At 40.9% G+C, this 22,101-nt stretch overlaps 1 protein-coding gene across 4 annotated transcripts in view; it reads right to left on the bottom strand.

Annotated features, from left to right (window-relative positions):
- Nucleotides 1–22,101, bottom strand: part of JPH1 (junctophilin 1) — an 86,627-nt gene that overhangs the window by 7,665 nt on the left and 56,861 nt on the right. For all 4 annotated transcript variants that reach the window (XM_053559161.1, XM_053559159.1, XM_053559160.1 and 1 more), the window contains exons 3-4: nt 19,506–19,624; nt 1,482–2,131 (exon numbers count right to left, since the gene is read on the bottom strand). In XM_053559161.1, coding sequence (XP_053415136.1) covers nt 1,482–2,131; nt 19,506–19,624 — 769 coding nt within the window. The remainder of the gene's footprint in view (nt 1–1,481; nt 2,132–19,505; nt 19,625–22,101) is intronic.

Consider the following 22,101-nt stretch of genomic DNA (forward strand, 5'->3'; position numbering starts at 1 on the left):
TATTAACTTGGGGGTATGCTGAAAGGTAAGTGAGAAGTGAGTTACATTTAAAAAATTCAACAGTGATAGTATTATGGTTGTAATATTGGCATACTGACATATCAATGTTAAAAATTTTTAAAAATGAACACTTATTGAAAAGCCAGGGTCTCATAAAATTAGTCCTTTTCAGAAACCATGTATTCCCATGGAATAGATCTAGTCCAGTTACTCTGATTAATGTATATTTACACTAAAAGTTAAAAAGTTGGCAATTTGAGAAGCATGTTTTACAAAGTGTCCCAAAAGTTGCCATACATAGGGAAATTGTAGCTAAGTGCATCTTTCTTTATAAAACATTCTCTACATTTTGGCCACATCTATGTAAAATTTTATAATGAATATTTTGTAAAGAAACGTATATTTAGTTACAATTTTCCATTTTTCTCTCCTTATGGTGACTTGTAGGACACCCTGTATAGATATTAGCAAAATAGACAAATATAACAAATTTCAAGCATAAATTAATTACAAAGATGAATTTCAAGGGTTTAACCCTATGAGTAAACAGATCAAAACTAAGTAACTGATGGTTGCATTATATTCTTCTTGGCTATTTATCCGTACCATTATGCAAATATCTCTGATTACAAGTCAGCTGAGGTTTCTTCCCTAAGCTACATTTAACATCCAATACCTCTATTCCAAAGGCAGGTGACCAGGTCAATTTTTTAATTGATAATTACTTAGCTTCAGATTTCATAAATTCTACAGAATTTGATCAAATATTAATTTGATATATCTATCAAATCTCAGTTGTGAGAGGATGCAGAGATTTTTCAACAACATAGAGCTTTCCTAGCTGAACAATAAATATCTTAAGTGCTCAAGACTAGTTGTTAGTAACTAACAGTTGCCAGAGAACTGAAATAGTAAGAGTACCCACACTGCCAGAAATTAAAAGACCAAAGAAATTCCCTTGAACTGTTGAAAATGATCAGTTCTCATTTGGAAAAATGTTCTAACTGCAAAGCCTACTTAATTAGTTTAAACTCCAACTAGATACACTTATGAGAAGAATTCACAAGAAGAGACTTTTGTGTGTGTAAAGACCCTGAGCACTGTGAGGGATGAAGGCTAAGGACTTGGGGATGACCCGTCCCAGCCAGAGCTCCGAGAGCAGCCCTTAGCAGCGGCCCCGACTCCTTCCTTGCAGTAACAGTGAATTTCCGTGACTGTGCTGATAAAGCCTAGCCACACAATGATACTGTGCTAAAGCTGCTCAGGTCTGTCCTACCTGAAGTAAGTCGAAGATGGGTGGCTGATGGACACAGAGGGATTTCTGCCTGGTGAGCTCTTTACAAACCTGATCTCGTCTACTCTAACAGCCCTGGGCCCCACAGCCCTGATTAGCCTGGCTGTGCTGGGGACGCACAGTATGCCAAGCTGCCCCCTCGAAGAACCAAGGGGAAGAAAGGAAGCACACTTTGTGCAGGACTTACTGAATTGGCTTCTTTTTCCAAAGAAGGGCACGAATTTTTGCTTGCTGGATTCTTTGGTATAGCAAGTTCAGACTTCTTTGCTTTTGGCTCAGCTTTGCTTTCTTTGGCAACTGGTTTTGTCACAGATTTGGAGGGACTCCACTTGTTAGGAGATGGCTTGTGCACCAGTGCTGAGGAAGACTGGCTCGACCCGTCACCGTCCTCCACATCTTCTGGAGGGTGCTGGGGGGCGTTCAGCTTCACGTAGTAGCCGTGATACTGAGAATGCAGTTCCCCGTTACTGGGGTTGGGGATATAGTGGCGGCCAGAGTACTTGGACTGGGGTATGGCTGCTCCTGCCTCCTTCGAGGGAGGCTTTGACATCAAGGGCTTATTGACAACAGCCAGCACCTGCTCATCAGCCACACTCCTTTTGTCTTGGTTGAGTCTTGCCCCTGAACTGGGGTTTTGCTTCTTCACGGGCTTTGGGGAAGAAGGCCGGGGAGAGTGACTCTGTTTGGGACTTGTCTCAGGAGATCTTGGGGGTGTCGTGCCTTTGCGATAAAAATGAGGAGATTCCTTTGGTGTAGATGGCTTTTCTGGTACCTTTTCTTCTGGATTTTCTTTAGCATCTACCCCTTCCTGAAGTCTCTGTTTGATATAATCAGGGCCTGTGAAAACACAGAAAGAGAAAAAGGAGAGGGGACAGAAAATCAGACAGAAAGGCTCGTACCTATGGCCCTACACATTTTTTTTTTTTTTTTCACCAAATCAGATCAACCTTTTCTCCTTTTTTCAATATATTTACAAGGTTTTGATTAAGCTCAAGCATATTTATTTCTACAAGAGAAAAGATTACTGAAAAGCTGCTGTTAAGATTATATAGTATTTACCATTATTTTGGTCATCATAAAAATTAAACAGTTCTAGCTTCCCGAACGATTGTACTGTTCCTGCCTACTTGCAGAATATGAAGGTGACATTCATGTTGATGGAACACTGGTCACAACATCATAATTCATCTGCTTATTCATTTGCTGTAACTAAGACACAGATGATACGCTAATATAAAGAATTAAGCTATGTGTTTGAAAATTTAATAAAGTACGCTGTAAGAGAGAGGAGAACCTGCAGATAATGTATTTTTAATCTGTCATCAAAGGATCATTAAAGCTTCCTAGCTGGGAATAAGGTCTGTGGTTTAGGATGTACTAAGAGAAATCATACCCACTTAGTCCCTTCACAGCTGTGAGGAACACTGGTCCATTCTGCAGGCATCTGAGCCAAGACAAGTCTCAGACCATTTGAAAAGTTTTTTCTATACTTCAGGATTATTTATAATAATGTTATTTTAAATAAATTGGTAAAATTTTCATTAAAAATGTGTCCCTCTTGTATTGTTGTTTTATGGAGAGAGATGTAGAGAAACAGACTGCACCATCAGATGGGTTAAGGCCTAAGATCTTAAGGGGACCAGTGGTATAGGAAAGGGCATCCCGGTGCTCTGGGACAGCTCTGCACGGCGGTGCTCTCCTTCCTGTCCTTCAGTCTGCCCCCTGTAATCAAGTCACGGCCATACCTTGGCTACCACTCCACCCATTGTCCACTTTTTTTTTCTTTTTCTTTTTTTTTTTTTTTTTTTGTGGTTTTTGGCCGGGGCTGGGTTTGAACCCACCACCTCCAGCATATGGGACCGGCGCCCTACTTCTTGAGCCACAGGCGCCACCCCCATCGTCCACTTTTTACCACATAAGGTGAAGTCAAGGTCACACAGTGCAGCTGGCCCTCTTCCAGAAGCTGACAGTGTCTCTCGCATATACGAGGAAGAAACTTCCCCACCAACGTGCTTTATAGAGAGCTGGGCTGCTCTCACCAACTCAAGGCACTGCATCTGTTCCTCTTCCTTCCTGCTTCCCACCTGACCCTTCACTTCAAACTTAACAGATTGACAAAGGGGCTAAGAACAATTATCCTGAAAACATACGGTAAGCCATTGTAATGAGATTTAAATTTATTTATTTATTATTATTATTATTTTTTTTCTTTTTTTTATTGTTGGGGATTCATTGAGGGTACAATAAGCCAGGTTACACTGATTGCAATTGTTAGGTAAAGTCCCTCTTGCAATCATGTCTTGCCCCCATAAAGTGTGACACACACCAAGGCCCCACCCACCTCCCTCCTTCCCTCTTTCAGTTTCCCCCCCCATAACCAGAATTGTCATTAATTGTCCTCATATCAAAATTGAGTACATAGGATTCATGCTTCTCCATTCTTGTGATGCTTTACTAAGAATAATGTCTTCCACGTCCATCCAGGTTAATACGAAGGATGTAAAGTCTCCATTTTTTTTAATGGCTGAATAGTATTCCATGGTATACATATACCACAGCTTGTTAATCCATTCCTGGGTTGGTGGGCATTTAGGCTGTTTCCACATTTTGGCGATTGTAAATTGAGCTGCAATAAACAGTCTAGTACAAGTGTCCTTATGATAAAAGGATTTCTTTCCTTCTGGGTAGATGCCCAGTAATGGGATTGCAGGATCAAATGGGAGGTCTAGCTTGAGTGCTTTGAGGTTTCTCCATACTTCCTTCCAGAAAGGTTGTACTAGTTTGCAGTCCCACCAGCAGTGTAAAAGTGTTCCCTTCTCTCCACATCCATGCCAGCATCTGCAGTTTTGAGATTTTGTGATGTGGGCCATTCTCACTGGGGTTAGATGATATCTCAGGGTTGTTTTGATTTGCATTTCTCTAATATATAGAGATGATGAACATTTTTTTCATGTGTTTGTTAGCCATTCGTCTGTCGTCTTTAGAGAAAGTTCTATTCATGTCTCTTGCCCATTGATATAAGGGATTGTTGGCTTTTTTCATGTGGATTAATTTGAGTTCTCTATAGATCCTGGTTATCAAGCTTTTGTCTGATTGAAAATATGCAAATATCCTTTCTCATTGTGTAGGTTGTCTCTTTGCTTTGGTTATTGTCTCCTTAGCTGTACAGAAGCTTTTCAGTTTAATGAAGTCCCATTTGTTTATTTTTATTGTTGTGGCAATTGCCATGGCAGTCCTCTTCATGAAGTCTTTCCCAAGGTCAATATCTTCCAGTGTTTTTCCTATGCTTTCTTGGAGGATTTTTATTGTTTCATGCCTTAAGTTTAAGTCCTTTATCCATCTTGAATCAATTTTTGTGAGTGGGGAAAGGTGTGGGTCCAGTTTCAGTCTTTTACATGTAGACATCCAGTTCTCCCAACACTATTTATTGAATAGGGAGTCTTTCCCCCAAGGCATGTTCTTGTTTGGTTTATCAAAGATTAGGTAGTTGTAAAATGTTAGTTTCATTTCTTGGTTTTCAATTCGATTCCAAGTGTCTATGTCTCTGTTTTTGTGCCAGTACCATGCTGTCTTTACCACTATGGCTTTGTAGTACAGACTAAAATCTGGTATGCTGATGCCCCCAGCTTTATTTTTGTTACAGAGAACTGCCTTAGCTATACGGGGTTTTTTCCAGTTCCATACAAAACGCAGAATCATTTTTTCCAAATCTTGAAAGTACGATGTTGGTATTTTGATAGGAATGGCATTGAATAGGTAGATTGCTTTGGGAAGTATAGACATTTTAACAATGTTGATTCTTCCCATCCATGAGCATGGTATGTTCTTCCATTTGTTAATATCCTCTGCTATTTCCTTTCTGAGGATTTCATAGTTTTCTTTATAGAGGTCCTTCACCTCCTTCGTTAGGTATATTCCTAGGTATTTCATTTTCTTTGAAACTATGGTGAAGGGAGTTGTGTCCTTAATTAGCTTCTCATCTTGACTGTTATTGGTGTACACAAAGGCTACTGACTTGTGGACATTGATTTTATATCCTGAAACATGACTGTATTTTTTGATGACTTCTAGGAGTCTTGTGGTTGAGTCTTTGGGGTTCTCTAAGTATAAGATCATGTCGTCAGCAAAGAGGGAGAGTTTGACCTCCTCTGCTCCCATTTGGATTCCCTTTATTTCCTTGTCTTGCCTAATTGTATTGGCTAGAACTTCCAGCACTACATTGAATAGTAAAGGTGACAGAGGACAACCTTGTCTGGTTCCAGTTCTAAGAGGAAAAGCTTTCAGTTTTACTCCATTCAGTAAAATATTGGCTGTGGGTTTGTCATAGATAGCTTCAATCAGTTTTAGAAATGTGCCACCTATGCCTATACTCTTCAGTGTTCTAATTAGAAAAGGATGCCGGATTTTATCAAATGCTTTTTCTGCATCTATTGAGAGGATCATGTGATCTTTATTTTTGCCTCTGTTAATATGGTGGATAACGTTTATAGACTTGCGTATGTTAAACCAGCCTTGCATCCCTGGGATGAAGCCTACTTGATCATGATGAATGACTTTTTTGATGATAAGCTGTAATCTATTGGCTAGGGTTTTGTTGAGAATTTTTGCATCTATATTCATGAGTGAGATTGGTCTGAAATTCTCCTTTTTGTTTGGGTTTTTTCCTGGTTTGGGTATCAGGGTGATGTTGGCTTCATAGAATGTGTTGGGGAAGATTCCTTCTTCCTCAATTTTTTGGAATAATTTCTGCAGTACAGGAATAAGCTCTTTCTTGAAGGTTTGATAGAATTCTGGAGTGAAGCCATCTGGACCAGGGCATTTTTTGGTTGGAAGCTTTTTCATTGTTTCTTTGATCTCAGTGCTTGAAATTGGTCTGTTCAGGAGCTCTATTTCTTCCTGGCTGAGTCTAGGGAGAGGGTGTGATTCCAAATATTGATCCATTTCTTTCACATTGTCAAATTTCTGGGCATAGGGTTTCTGGTAGTATTCAGAGATGATCTCTTATATCTCTGTGGGATCAGTTGTTATTTCCCTTTTATCATTTCTGATTGAGGTTACTAGAGATTTTACTTTTCTATTCCTCGTTAGTCTGGCCAATGGTTTATCTATTTTATTTATTTTTTCAAAAAACCAACTCCTTGTTTCATTAATTTTCTGAATGATTCTTTTGTTTTCAATTTCATTGATCTCTGATTTAATTTTGGATATTTCTTTTCTTCTACTGAGTTTAGGCTTAGATTGTTCTTCTTTTTCCAATTCCATAAGATCTCTTGTGAGATTGTTGATGTGCTCTCTTTCTGTTTTTTGAATGTGGGCATCTAAAACGATGAATTTTCCTCTCAAAACTGCTTTTGCAGTATCCCACAGGTTTTGGTAGCTTGTGTCTTCATTGTTGTTATGCTCAAGGAAGTTAATGATTTCTTGTTTTATTTCTTCCTGCACCCATCTGTTATTCAACAGAAGATTGTTTAGTTTCCATGCCTTTGGGTGGGGTCGAGCATTTTTGTTAGAGTTGAGTTCCACCTTTAGTGCCTTATGGTCTGAGAAGATACAAGGTAAAATTTCAATTCTTTTGATTCTGTTGATAATTGTTTTCTGTCCCAGGATATGATCAATTTTGGAGAATGTTCCATGGGGTGATGAGAAGAATGTATATTCTTTATCTTTGGGATGGAGTGTTCTATATGCATCTATCAAGCACAGTTGTTCTAGGGTCTCATTTAAGTCTCTTATATCCTTGTTTAATTTCTGTTTAGAGGACCTGTCCAGCTCTGTAAGAGGAGTGTTAAGGTCCCCTGTTATTATGGTATTATCAGATATCATATTGCTCAGACTGAGTAAGGTCTGTTTCAAGAATCCGGGAGCATTTAAATTGGGTGCATAGATATTTAGAATTGAAATGTCTTCTTGTTGTATTTTTCCCTTGACCAAGATAAAGTGACCATCCTTGTCTTTTTTGACTTTAGTTGCTTTAAATCCACATGTATCTGAAAATAAGATTGCAACTCCTCTTTTCTTCTGAATTCCATTTGCCTGAAAAATTGTCTTCCAACCCTTGACTCGGAGCTTTAATTTGTCTTTTGAAGCCAGGTGTGTTTCTTGCAGACAGCAAATGGATGGCTTGTGTTTTTTAATCCAGTCAACCAATCTATGTCTCTTCAGTGGGGAATTCAAGCCATTAACATTTATTGAGATAATTGATAAGTGTGGTAGTATTCTATTCGTCTTATGTAGTGAGAGTCCATTGCTTAGTTTTATCTTTTGCATCAGTGTGGAGGTTTGGTTCTGTCCTTTAATTTCTGAGTTCTTACTTTGCTGCTGATCCATTGTGGTGGTCAGTGTGCAGAACAGGTTGAAGTATTTCCTGTAGAGCTGGTCTTGTTGTGGCGAATTTCCTCAATGTTTGTATATCCGTAAATGATTTGACTTCTCCATCAATTTTGAAGCTTAGCTTAGCAGGGTACAGAATTCTGGGCTGGAAATTGTTCTGTTTAAGTAGATTAAAGGTAGATGACCATTTTCTTCTTGCTTGGAAAGTTTCATTAGAGAAGTCTGCGGTCACTCTGATGGATTTGCCCCTGTAGGTCAACTGGTGCTTACTCCTGGCAGCTTGCAGAATCTTTTCTTTTGTCTTGACTTTGGACAGGTTCATCACAATGTGTCTTGGAGAAGCTCGGTTAGAGTTGAGGTGACCTGGGGTCCGATAGCCCTCTGAAAGCAGTGTGTCAGAATCTTTGGTGATATTTGGGAAATTTTCTTTTATAATATTCTCTAGTATGGCTTCCATTCCTCTGGGGCATTCTTCTTCCCATTCTGGAATTCCTATAACTTGTATGTTGGAACGCTTCATAAAGTCCCATAATTCTGACAGTGAACGTTCTGCTTTCTCTCTCTTCTTTTCTGCCTCTTTTACTATCTGAGTTATCTCAAAAACTTTGTCTTCTACCTCTGAAATTCTTTCTTCTGCATGGTCTAACCTGTTGCTGATACTTTCCATTGTATCTTTAAGTTCCCTAATTGACTGTTTCAGTTCCTTCAGCTCTGCTATATCCTTTTTATATTCTTCATATCGTTCATCTCTGATTTGATTCTGTTTTTGGATTTCCTTTTGGTTATTTTCCACTTTATTAGCAGTTTCCTTCATTGTTTCCATCATTTCTTTCATTGTTTTCAACATGTGTATTCTAAATTCCCTTTCTGTCATTCCTAACATTTCTGTATAGGTGGAATCCTCTGCAGTAGCTCCCTCATGGTCCCTTGGCGGGGTTGTTCTGGACTGGTTCTTCATGTTGCCTGGAGTTTTCTGCTGATTCTTCCTCATGGGTGATTTCTTTTATCTGTTTCCTTGCCCTAATTTTCCTTTCACTTCCTCTTGCTCTTTAAGTTCTCGTGCCTGTGGACTAATGGTTACAGGACCAGAAGGGTGAGAAGGTTTAAGAGCAAAAAAGGGATGAAAGAAAGGAGGACCGAGTGATAAGGAAAAAAAAAGAAAAATAGAGAAAGGAGAGGGGGTGGGTAAAAGGAATATTGACAAAAAGAAGAGAGGCACAGAAAGAGGGAGACAGAGCAATATAGGTGTACAGTAGGGTACTTTGATACAACCTTAAAAAAAAACCACCTTCTGGGGGTGGCCAGTTGGGTGGTTCCCTTGAGGTCAGCAGCTCTTTGCTAATCTGATCAGACACAGTACCCCACCTCCACCAAGTAGAGAGGAAAGACAAAAATGCTATAAATCAAACCAAAACAAGCAAACAGAAAACTTTACGGGATAAAATTGGCTGGAAAAACCAAATAATAGCAGTAGAATCACTAACAAAAATGAAGTTCTAATTATTGAAATAGGCAGCAATGGGAAATTATAATTAAACTAGAAAAATTGAGAAAGAAAAAGGATCTGTATGGAAAAGGTTGAACTTAAAAAACAAAACAACAATCCACAACATCAAAATAAACAAAAAAAACCAACCAAACCAAAAAAACAAAAAAAAAAAACACAACCAAAAACAAAGCAGTATGTATATGTTATTGAATATTGTCTGGGCAACACGTGGTCTTCTGGGGTATGAGATGTTAATCACAGTTCTGATACGACTAGAGGCTGCTAGTTTCTCAAATCCCAGCAGGTAGACACCCTAAATCTCTCTTCAGCCCACTTAAAAGGCACTTTGAACTTGTTCACTTACTGAGCAGAAGCTTTCTCAGGGAAGTGCTTGTCCCTGGAATCACTGCTGAAGTGGCTATCCTCTTACCCTGTGTGTCAAAACTGGTCTCCCTCTGCCCCCGAGGGTTAGGGCTGCAAGGAGGCTCAGACCCCGCCCTTAGGCTACTTGGTTGCTGGGTTACCAGCTCCAACCCAATTCCAGCTATGCGACCCTGAGGGCGGAGCTTGCCGGGGCAGATGGCTCACAATGTCTGCCTGTGACCCAGAGCCAAACACTATTAGCTCTGTCTGGCTCAGCCGCTCAGACTGGGGCCCTAGACAAAGGCCAAAGTTCTCCGCATTCCCGCTCAGGCTCTCCCCAAGGCAGTTCAGCTGAGTGCCAAGTCCAAAGACACCAAAACAGTTTACAGGTAAGGCCTTTCTGGTTTGCAGTCTTGCTGCTACTGAACTTACGGTTGCGGGCGGGTTTAGACAGATTGAACACACGCGACCACTTGCCGGTTTTCCACTGTTTTAGTACTCCTCTTGGGGTCCAGAAGTCTCTCGCTGACTCCCTGTATCCTCTCAGAGGTGATGATAGGCAGATCCCACCAGCCGGAGATGCCTGGAGTCCTATATCCCCAGACTCACGGTGCCCAGATGCAAGGAAGCTGTTACTCGGCTGCCATCTTGCTCCGCCTTCCCCGATTTGTATTGAGATTTAAATTTATTTTACAAGGTATTTTCCTAACTTCAAAGCCTCACCAAAATGTTAGGCATTTATGTGTTACTTATCCACATTTCTGACATGGAAACTGTTGTAGCAGCTGAAAAGCCAAAAGTCATATAGCTCCTGTGTAACTTTCAGATAAAATTTAATACATAGTTCAGCAGAAGCTCTGTAAATTTGACCACCCAAGAGACAAACTGGTCAACATAAGGAACAAGGCTTACTGTATTGATACGTACATGTGATGCATGTCCAGTCTGTGAAAATTAGGTCAACTTAAAGAGGTGGTTGATGTAGGGTGCTGGTCAACTATGGAGGTTCTATTGTGTATTAAAGCCAGAGATGAGAATTCCTGAGGACCCACCATTGCAGGTTGTATTCAGAGCCCCAAACATGATAGTATTACCAGAATTTCATCCTTTAGATGCTACTCCTCAGGATCTAAGTTTCCAAATCTGTCCAGATCGCAGGTCAACAACTGAGATTTCCTTTCTAAACTTGGCAAAGAGCTTACCCTAGTTCTTAAGTTGGCAATTTTCTTTTAAATCCTCCATCAAAAATGATAGTTTGAATTCTCAGGCCAGTGAAAGATGTCTCATTTTCACTGAATAAAGGTACAACTGCAATCATTTCAAAGATGTTGTCTTTCTCTTTCTGAATTCTTTCTTTTCTTTTTTTTTGAGACAGAGTCTCACTTTGTTGCCCTCGGTAGAGTGCTGTGACATCACAGCTCACAGCAACCTCCAGCTCTTGGGCTTAGGCAATTCTCTTGCCTCAGCCTCCCAAGTAGCTGGGATTACAGGTGCCCGCCACAACACACGGCTATTTTTTTGTTGTTGTTGTTGAAGTTTGGCCGGGGCCGGGTTTGAACCTGCCACCCTCGGTATATGGGGCCGGCACCCAACTCACTGAGCCATAGGCACCTCCCTCTGAATTCTTTCTTGGTGCTGCATGTCTTGACCACTGTATTTCAACCATTTTTTTTTTTTTAATCTCACAGCACACTTGAATTACGTTGATTAAAAAAAAGAAAGAAAAAGAATACTTTCTGTGCTTTGAACTTCTTTTGAAAGTAATTGATAATCTTTAAAAAGTTCACAGCACACCAATTGAAAATCACTGGTCTAGACACAGCATTGACATGGAAAAGTTATACCCTCCATCAGCCACCTTGCTGCTACTTTTAAGAACCCATAAGGTCATCAATATTGGTCTTTCATGAGACCAATTCAATCTATTGCAGATTGTTATACAATCCCCCCTCCTCTTCTGTGATAAAGTATTTTTTCTGTAAAAGCCACGCAGTGTTGCTTATGTACTTTTCCCTCACCCTATCAACCACCTCCCCACCCCAATTTCATCAGAGTTGGTTTTATTTGTGCTTCATTGTTACTCAATTTCATAGTGTTACTGAACGACCCATCTGGGTATGGGAGTGAATATACTGTGCAAAGATAATTAAAAGTCAAGGGTCTTAGAGCCAATGATTTAAGCCTTATAACAGTGGACCAATTACACAAATTACAAGGTACTTTTAATGTTTTCAATTTAAGGGATAAATGCAAAAATTATTTTTGCAAAAAAAAAAAAAAAAAAAAAAAAAGGCTTGGCCATAATTTTAAGGCTAAGGCACACTAAATGCTTAGTGTTCACTTAGGCTGTGAACAGTGGTTCATGCCATGTAATCCCATTACTTTGGGAAGCCAAAGAAGGAGAAATACTTGAGGCCAGGAATTTGAGACCAGCCTGGGTAACAGGCTGAGATCCAGAGATCCATTCTCTGCAAAAAAAAAAAAAATCCCCTAGGCAGGGTTGTACCAACCTATGGTCCTTCCTAGCTGTTTGGGAGGTTGAGGCAAAAGGATCACTTGCGCAATTGAGAAATAAAGCCCAAGCATTTCATTTCGAAGACCTGCAACTGTGATAGTTCAGTTTACAAATTGATTTAAATTTTTGTGATGTTATCAGCACAAAAAAAATTGTCAAATTTATGAGGTGATAGGTTAATTAGCTTGATTTAATCATTCCAGATTGTATTAAAAATCATAGTATCACTTTGAACACCATGAATGCATGTAACAATAATGTCCATATATACTTTTAAAAAATTTAGAATTTAGTGACCTTTGGTCCCTCATGTATTTACTGCAGAAACCAGATTAGAAGTAGAAATGGGAGCTGCTTTGATAAATCTCAACAAAGTTGATAACTGCCAGCAAACGATGTGACTGATAAAACATTAACAGCTACAAAAGGCCACTTATCTGGGGGTAAACTCAGGCAATTAAATGGTAGGTCCAATAAAAATTAATAATTTTAGGCTGGGCACAGTGGCTCACACCTATAATCTTAGTAGTCTGGCTGGCCAAGGCAGGCGGATTGCCTGAGCTCAGGAGTTTCAGAGCAGCGTGAGCTAGAGCAAGCCCTGGCTCTACTAAAAAGAGAAAAAAACCCAGCTGGGCATTGTGGTGGGCGCCTATAATCTCAACTACTTGGGAAGCTAAAGCAAGAGGATTGCTTGAGCCCAAGAGTTTGAGGTTGCTGAGAGCTATGACACCACAGCCCTCTACCGAGGGTAACAAAGTTGAGTCTCTGTCTCAAAAAATAAAAAATTAGCAATCATAATCATCATTTTTTTTTTTTTTAGAGGCAGAGTCTCACTGTACCGCCCTTGGTAGAGTGCCGTGGCGTTACACGGCTCACAGCAACCTCTAACTCTTGGGCTTACGCGATTCTCTTGCATAATCATCATTTTTAAAAGTCACCATCTATCATGATCTATGTGTATATGACTTAATAAAAAAAAAGTCACCATCTAAAAGGATACACTTTAGTTATTGGGGAAAATAACCCAAACTAGTAATAGTAGAATAAAAAAATAATATTTTCAGATGCTTTTTGATAATAGTGCCTAGAACTCTGGCTGGCTCTTAATTTATACTGTCATTAATTAAGCCGAGTGGAGAATGATTTGACCATTGGAAATAATTTGTATACATAAATTTATAAAGCTAAACTTTGGATTCCACTGAATATAAATGCCAGTCTAATCACTTCTTTAACCTTTAGAAATCTGATATGCCACCTCTTTGGACACAGTTGCCTTGTTCTAAGGGTATCAGGAAAGGAATGTCTCATGTGATTACACATGCCCATTATACTGAGTTTTTCAGGTATTCTTATTCAGATTGATCTACAGGGCTTCTGATGATACTCAAAATCTTCTGAGCTCCAAGAATTTACTAGAATGGTGGAAGTACAGTTTAGCACCAACTAAATCTAAATCAACTTTTATTTATTTATTTATTTATTTGGGGCAGGGGGAGAAAAGAGAGATTTATTAAATTTTTTAGCAAATAAGAATGGAGCAGTCCTGTCTTTGAATACCAATTTTCCTAACATAAGCATAAATACAGAGTTTTTAAAGGGTGGGCTCTCACCCTCTAAAATCAAGTTTCAGATTAAAAAAATCCTACCTTAATTATGCATTCAAACAATGGCTGGGTAAGGGCATAAATGCACTTCAAAGCAGTGGTTCCTACAGTTGCTACCCATCAGATGATCTGAGGTGTTATCCTCAGAGATTTTGATTAAGTAAGTATGAACTGAAGCCTAGAAACATCAATGCTTAACAAATGATCCAGGTCTGTGGTCCCCAACACGAGGCTGTGGACTGGTATCAGTCCATGGCCTGTTAGGAACTGGGCTGCACAGCAGGAGGTGAGAGGGGAGGAAGTGAAACTTCCTATTCTCACCACAGGAGCTCCACCTCCTGTTAGGTCAGTGGCAGCATCCGCTCACAGGTGCGAGAACCCTACTGTCAACTGCACGCGTGAGGGATCCAGGTTGTATCCTTACCAGTATCCAATGCCTAACAATCTGAGGTGGAGATGTAATGTGCTCGAATCATTCCAAAACCTCCTCCTCCTCCCCGATTCGAGGAAAAACTGTATTCCACGAAACTGGTCCCTGGTGCCAAAAAGGTTGGCGATTGCTACTCCAGGTGATTCTAATGTGCCCGGTTACAGGCATTTGAAAGAGGACAAGAAATATGTTGACTAGAGGTGGACGTAATGCCAGCCTCATGTGACTACATCCAGTTGGAAATGGTTCCCACAAAGCACAGTCATAGAAGAACGGGCCAAGGAAACGAGGGTATATAGTTAGATTTTCCAGAGTAAGATTAAATGCTTTTAAACAAGATATTTAATATAATGCAGAAGACAGAAGTTTTTCCTGGACTGTTTTCTCTTGGAAAGCACATGGTGTGCTCACTGCTTGTTCTGTGGAGGAGTGAGTGTCAGCAGGGCAAAGCCAGCAACACGCAGTTGACGAGATGCAGCAATTCATTAAAAAGACAGGTCAGAATACTGCCAGCGAGGGAAATTATGACAAGTGTTGATAGCTGTTGCAGTCAGCATTTTCATCCGTTTTATAGACAGTATCTATGAATCCTAAAGGACTTCCCCTCCCCCCTGAGAGATTTACATTCAAAAGAAGCCAGTTACAGGTCACCTGCTCACCAGCAAGCCACACAGTACAAAACAACATTCAACCTGAAGGGTTACTTGTTCCAGCTGGCACCAAGTTTCTGAACAGACATGGCAGATGGTAGCTGCAGGGTCTAGCTAGTTCCTCAGAGGTGAGCCTCAGTGGGATGGCGACAGGAACACCATGAAAATTCCCTAAAACAAATGTCTCCGAGGGCAGTGCCAACATCAAATGCTTTGTACCAATAGCAGCAGTCATTTAACAGAAATGAGACATGTTCTGTGGAGACTGTCAATCACTGAGAAAGGACCAGATTGAAAGACTCTATGAAGATTACGTAACTGGTGGCAGGATCGCTTTTGAGTTCTACATGGAGAGAATGCAACTTCCCCCCAGGACGACACAGCCCCGTCTGTAACAATACTGCAACTGCTGCAAGTGCAGCTGCAGCGCTCTGGCCTGCCAGCCTGCGGTGGCCATTTCAGTACTGCCCGTGGCTGGCCCTCAACACACATTTGTGAAACTGAGTATACTGGAATAAATAAGTGGTCTGAGTAACTAGCAAACTCATGAATTATTAATTTCATGGCAACTAGTGGATTACTCATTTTCCTTTTTTAATCAAAAAATGTATTCAGAATTTTGAGTTTAGAAGATGAGCACAGAAGTCATCTATTCCAGGATGCTTTTCTTTTCTTAATATATTAATAAGAGCTACAAACAATTATGTAAGGAAGATACACTTTGATTTCTAAAGACTTCCACTTCATACTGGAAATGCAAGCCTAGTTAACACTGGTCCATAATAATCCAAAAACTTCACTCTCCCACCCTAAATAATTAACACACCGTGTGTGTGTGAGCGTTCTCATGCTTAAACACAGAAGGCAAAGCTTGTTGGAGGTGCTGCCCAGGGAGGCAGCCTGGCTATCTCTCACGGGGGCTCCGTGTACTAAATCCACCATATTCCAGGGCAGTGTTGCCATTTTTTTTAACCCATGCTCAGCCCTTGCCCCCACTGATAAATACCTATAAAATGTTACAACCTACTTATTATCATTTGAAATAAAAAACCAAGTTAAATATCTCAAAAAGAAAATGGTGAAAGAGTGGGACAAAGAGCCACACATATAGTCCCCTGATCGTCCTGCCCCAGGGCCCTAATCCCTGCTATGTCCTTGACAGTCATAGGTCAGCTGGCTTCGGAGCCTGATGTTTTGAAGCAGAGTGTCCCTCAGGGCAGACTCACATTATCAGAGCTCACAAGACTGATGTACAATACCAAAATTTCACTAGTTCACAATGAGCAATGTAAATGTCGGGTAAGTCCAGGGCCCCACATTGATACTACCAGTACATGCTCTCTGGGTTGGCAGTCCTGCACAGAACGCTCAACCAAAATTAGAAAGTTACTGGTGAACACGGAATCAGGACAAGTGGCATGAGATGAATCCAATATCTAATGGCATCAGGCTGGGCCAGCCCGATTCATCCATTTCCTGAGTCAGGATGATCTTGCCAATAAAGCCACACACCAGTGCCCTGAATCCTCCCCCATGATAAAAAACGTCCTTGCTAAGGAGACAGCAATGCTCCAGGATTTTGGCTCTGGCTTCTCCTCTGGATAGTGTTGGGATGGACACTGCCAATTTTGCCTCTGTGACTATTTTTTTCTATACGGTAGAATCTCCACAGTTGAAGAGCTCCCTGCACTGACCACCTCTTGAAGATGACCTAATTTTCTTAGACCAGACACGTATCGTATGTACGTATGTATCAGTACAGTACGCTGAGCTCCTTATGTTGACCACCTCCATATGTTGACCAGTTTGTTGCAGTCCCTTGGGTGGTCACCCTACAGAGGTTCTACTGTATTTCTTTGGGTAACCAATCTTTTCTGTAGATATTTCATAGCCTGAGAATATGATATTTCAAGTTAGAAGGAACTCTTGCAGTTCTTAAAGCCATGCTAACACTTTGGATCACCTGAGCTACCTCTAGGTAGTGTCGGAGACCCATTTTCAGTCTTGTCAGTTCTTGTGGGGGTTGACCCACTGTGTCACTCCCACGAATGGTAATTTAGGTGTCTGTATATGTATACAATTATCTATCTACACAATTATCTATCAATCTATCTACACAATTATCTATCAATTATCAATTATCTATCTTCTACAAATGGAAGTTTGCAAACTTCCATTTGTATGCTTATATTTACTAGAGCTTAATCCTTTGAGTGACAAAGCTATTCCACATGGCTATATTTTTTCCTTTGTTTTTTATTTGAACTACAGAATAACACAGTTTTGAACTAAAGGCATAAAATTTAACTAAGAAGGTAAATATCTGAAAACACTGCCAGCTCCTGAAAAGAGGTAATTTGCCATGAAAGCAAAATGTAAGCTATGACAGGCATCCTTTATCTCAGGGTTAATAGCTTCTATGCATGACACACGGATTCCAACAATGCAAACTTTTATATCCGAGATATGTAAATTAAGTGAGAAGCCTGACTTAGAAGTACTTGAAAGCCCTTTTAGAAAATGTCTATCCGATTTGATCACCCTGTAACTGCAGAGTGGAAAGCATGAGTTACATCCCCTGAGAAGATCAATAATACTCAGCAGAGAACAGGCTTTCTATACAGTTGCTGAAGGAAGTTTTGGCTGTGGGTCAAAGGGGGTTGCAGCCTTCTCCCTTAGCTCTGGTCTCAAACAGACCCACTGTCATCTCAGGCTACTGTGATGTATTCATTGCCGATGGCCAACTTGCTTACATGAAGCTGTGTTCACTTAGAAAGGGTGGAATTACATTTTCCCACAATACTTTTTCCCCCCTCAAATGCTTTTACACCATAAAAGGCTTTTAAAACCATTCAGTCTGGGAAACTGAGATGACCTTTTGTATCATTTACCTCTTGGTAACCCCTAATGGAAATCTAGAGGGACCCCATTCCCCAAAAGAATTAACAGAACCCAGAAATTACCATCTGCAGACAATAGTAAGTTTGTTTGCTTTCAGAGGAGTTCAAGCGATGGTTCAAGCTCAGCACCTTCTCAATGGTTAGCAATGCTGGGGGGCCCAGAACAGTCCCTTTTGGGTGGAACTCTATCCCCAGTGCTCAGGGCCTACAACAGCTAATTTGCCAATGCACTTAGGTATTAGGGAAGTGTGAATTTATTTCAAATCAGAAGACAGTTTATTCCTACCAGAGATCACTGCAAAGAACAGAAAGGTTCCCTTTCCTAACAAAATATAATAATAAATTAACTATTTTAAATTGCATACAAACTTTGTGGACACCCCATATATAACACAATAATATGCTTAAATCCCCCCTAAAGACTTAAACAGGATGCGTGTGAAAGAAAACACTCATTGTCAGCGGTTGCCTTCCTTGGACTTGAACTCTTAGGGAAGTCGCTCTGTGAGGGACAATAGTATCTGTCATTTGTTGGTCCCTCAAACAATCACTAGAAAGATATTTCTAAAGTGGTAGAGAACATACATAAAGGGGTGACCATTACCCTTTGAAATTTGAGACAAAACACCAGTATTTTATAGGAAGAGTTGAAAACAGTCTACTAGGAAACCATTAGGATGTAAATTAAATATTTTAACCTACTACAAGTATTTATGGATTGCTATTTTATGACAACCTTAGGAGGCAGATGATCAAGATCGATTCTTTTTGAGGTTACTTTCATTTCTCCCATTAAGACATGCCTTTTCCTCTTAATCTGTGGAGATTAATCTTTCAGCGGTACACTGCTTTCTCTCCTAACCATTCTCCTTTGAGCGTTAAAATTAATTACATTAAAAAGAAAAAAAAAATGTAGGGTGATGTCTGTGGCTCAAAGGAGTAGGGCACCAGCCCCATATGCTGGACGTGGCAGGTTCAAACCCAGCCCCAGCCAAAAACTGCCAAAAAAAAAAAAAGTAGTGTTCATAAGTTTATGCCTGTATTTCTAAGCTCTTCTCTTACTGCTAATTACAGATACCTCTGAATAGAGGGGTATTTGTTATAGAATGTGTAATGGTCACTTGCAGAATTTTTTATAATTAACTACTTCTTTGAGATTCTTGTGTTACTGTTAACAGCTCAAAGTTTGTTGGTCATGTGCAGCTGAAGGTTGAGGGGGAAGGGGAGAGGATGCCTTGGGGAATAACTCAAATGTCCAGTGCTGACACTCAAGACTTTGGGTGACAGTTTTTAGGGCAAATTGAACATCCCTGATCCAAAATCCAAAATGTGCCAAAAATCTAAAAAGTTTTTGAACACAGACATAAGTGGAAGATTTCATACCTGGCGTACTGTAACAGGGTGCAGTGAAAACATGGTCAAAAGGTTTTCTCATGCACAAAATTACTAAAAACTATGGGATGAAGTAAGCTTCAGGTCGTATGTGTAAAGTGTATATGAGATGTACACAAATCATATTTAGACTTGGGGGCCCTCCCTGGTGTCACATGTACCTGTAAATATAGCAGAACCTCTGTGAGTTGCCTACCAAGGGACTGTAACACACTGTCACACAGAGGTGGTCAACCTGAGGAACTAGGTCTACTGTATTGATACATGTGGTGCTTGTCTTGTCTATGAAAATCGGGTCAACTTAAGGAGGTGGTCAGCAGTGGAGGCTCCACTGAATATGAAAATCTAAAAAAATCTGTAACCCGAGATACTTCTAGTTCCAAGCATCTCTATAGGAAATACTCAACCTGTACACATTCTCCCACTTGTTTCTGTAGGATTGTGGGGGCTCAAAGGGGGTTCAAACACCTTCACATTGAAAAGAAAAAGGAAACCCAAGCCAGTGCTCCCCCCTCTCCCACCAAAGAAGGATTACCTGGTTGGTAGAAATCGGGTGACAGCTCTCTGGCCACAGCTCTGGCGATGTCACACTCCTGGCGAGCGGCGAGCGCGGCCTGGTCGGCGGCATCGGCTTTTGCTCTGGCATGTGCAGTCCTACGCAGGGCACAAAATGCAGAGTCAGCAAAGGCATCTTGTTGATTACACACAGACCAGCAAATTGTGATGTGGGAGAAGAAATGTTAATGGTGATCATGGCCTGCCATCTGCAACAGCAGGTTTCAGAGTCACAGTACCATCAGATTTCAATGAAAATCCCATAGATAAATCTTTCTACAAATTGCCTCAGTTCTTCTCCCAAGGAAATGAAAAAGATAAGCAAGGTAAGCCAAGTCAAGGTAGCTTGATGCTAAGTCTGGTTTTCAAAACTTACTGGATCAAATCTGCTGTTGATTTTTGTTGGTATTTCCCCCAAAACTAGGCAGAGCAGAATTAGAACACAGGAACTAATACAGCGTTCTTAAGTTTACGACTACAGTACAATCAATGTAAGAATTTGGTTAACATGGATCTGCCCAGTGACATGCAGGTACAGGGGTTCTTTGAGGGAAAAAAAAAGTAGCAAAATGTTATTGGTAGTGTTTCCTATTTCCCTGGTGTAAATACTCCCACCATGGCCCATTTTGGGCCATCAGTATGATGTCACTGGAGGCATAGTTGGGCAGAGATGTGCATACCCAGCTCTCCCAGCCAGTGAAGCAGACCCTGGGTCTGCGCTGAGAATGTGGTTAACAGGGTTACACAACACAGTCGTTTGGTTGATTTTGAGTCTGCTTCTTGCAGGAACCAAAAAGGAGAGAACAGGGCAGAGCTAGTAAGGACAAAATGTATCTTTTAATCTTCCATCTCCCCCTGGCCTAAACTCTCTCATGGAAACCTCTTTTCTATTTTTCTAGAGAACTAGGGCTATGGAGAATGTGGTGGGGTAAAGGACAGGGCTTGTTATGGCCAGACAGGGGAAGGAACAGCTACCAGCCTGAGAACAGAGAACTCTGGGTCATCCACTTCCACGGGGGAAGACCTTGTCCACTTAGTCTTCAGATGATGACGGGCACCTACTTCTTTGTAAACTTTCTATGATATTAGCACTAGGCAGGGATTTAGGTAACTAGTAGTGAAAGCTTGCTGAAAACGTAAAAGAGATGCTTATATTATTTCACAGGAGGCACGAGAGAAAAAAAAAATTGGGAAAAGGCACGGTGCTCTTCCTGCCCTTCGTGGAGAACAGGGCGGCACTGGAGGAGGCTGGTGGGCACAACTCCTGGGGCTGGGCTGCAGGGAATGCTGCTGGGGGGGGGGTCTGACCTGAAACCAGGGGCCAAATGGCAGGAGGCCCCTTCTCAGTACTTTCTGCAACCACCTCCTCTCATCCCGTGCACTGAGAGGACCCCTTCCACTCCTACTTATGACCTAGCTGGGCCTGGAGGCTTGATACACTGCATGTAAACTTCGTGAAGATTGGAGTTTTTTTATTTTTGGTCATCCGCTATAATCCCCAAGTGTAGAACATAATCTGGCACATAGTATCTATCAGGAGGCCACTTTGTGAGTAAAGGAATGCATGATGCTTCCTTAGGAACAGCTGGGTAGTTACTTAAAAATAAATGGAGTAGTTAAAGTACTAAAGTACAGAGACAGTAAAAAGATGAGGAGTTGCCAGGGGTTCAGGGTGCAATTGGGAAAGAGGTGAATGGGTCCAACAGAGGCACATTCGGGGGTGTGTGTGTGAAATGTCCTGTATGGTACTGCAGTGGGGATCCAGGACGTCTCACATTTGTCCAAACCGACAGAATGTATGACACAAAGAATGAACCCTGACATGAACTATGGGCTTGAACGCTAACATACCAGCATGGGTGCACTGACCGTACCGGATGCACCACAGGACAAGACGTTAATAACCAGGCACTGCGTGTGCACGTGAGGTGGGGAGAGAAGGTACGTGGGAACTCTCTGTACTTCCATAAAACTTCTGTAAAAAAATAAAGTCTATGAAATAAGAATGAGTGGGTCAACTTCTAATCATCAAAGCTGTTATTTCTAAATCCCAGAAGACGTTTTCGATTACCTTTGTGCAGAGAGTATCATGAAATAACAAAATGGAAACAAAATCAAGAGGGTAAGAACATATTCCCAAGTAAGAGGTTGCAGGACCCACAAGCACGGGCGCCAGCACTGCCCTGTGACAGGTGATGCTTTTGTCCTGAGTGTTGTGCCCGACGACTACAGATGCCTCTGTTAGTGTTCTTTTAGTTTCTCAGAATCTCAACTTGTTTCTTTCCTCAAAATGATTTTCTATTTTGTCTGCTATTGTCAGTGAGAGCCTAATTATGTCTAGACATCACAGTTAATGAAACTGTGAGGGTAGAGCTGTGCTGCCTTATAACACACTCTGCTACAAAACTCTGGTAAAAACATCAAATCCTAATACAATTGCAACACACCACCATACAGTCAAAGAAAATGGTAGTATCACCACCGCTTTTTACAATATGCTAACCTGGAGAAGCGACGAATACAGTTTAACCTTCCTGCAAATACATTTTGGAAGCAGAGCATCAGTAGAGACTCCC

Source organism: Nycticebus coucang, chromosome 13 (assembly GCF_027406575.1).
Source record: "Nycticebus coucang isolate mNycCou1 chromosome 13, mNycCou1.pri, whole genome shotgun sequence".
NCBI lineage: Eukaryota > Metazoa > Chordata > Mammalia > Primates > Lorisidae > Nycticebus > Nycticebus coucang.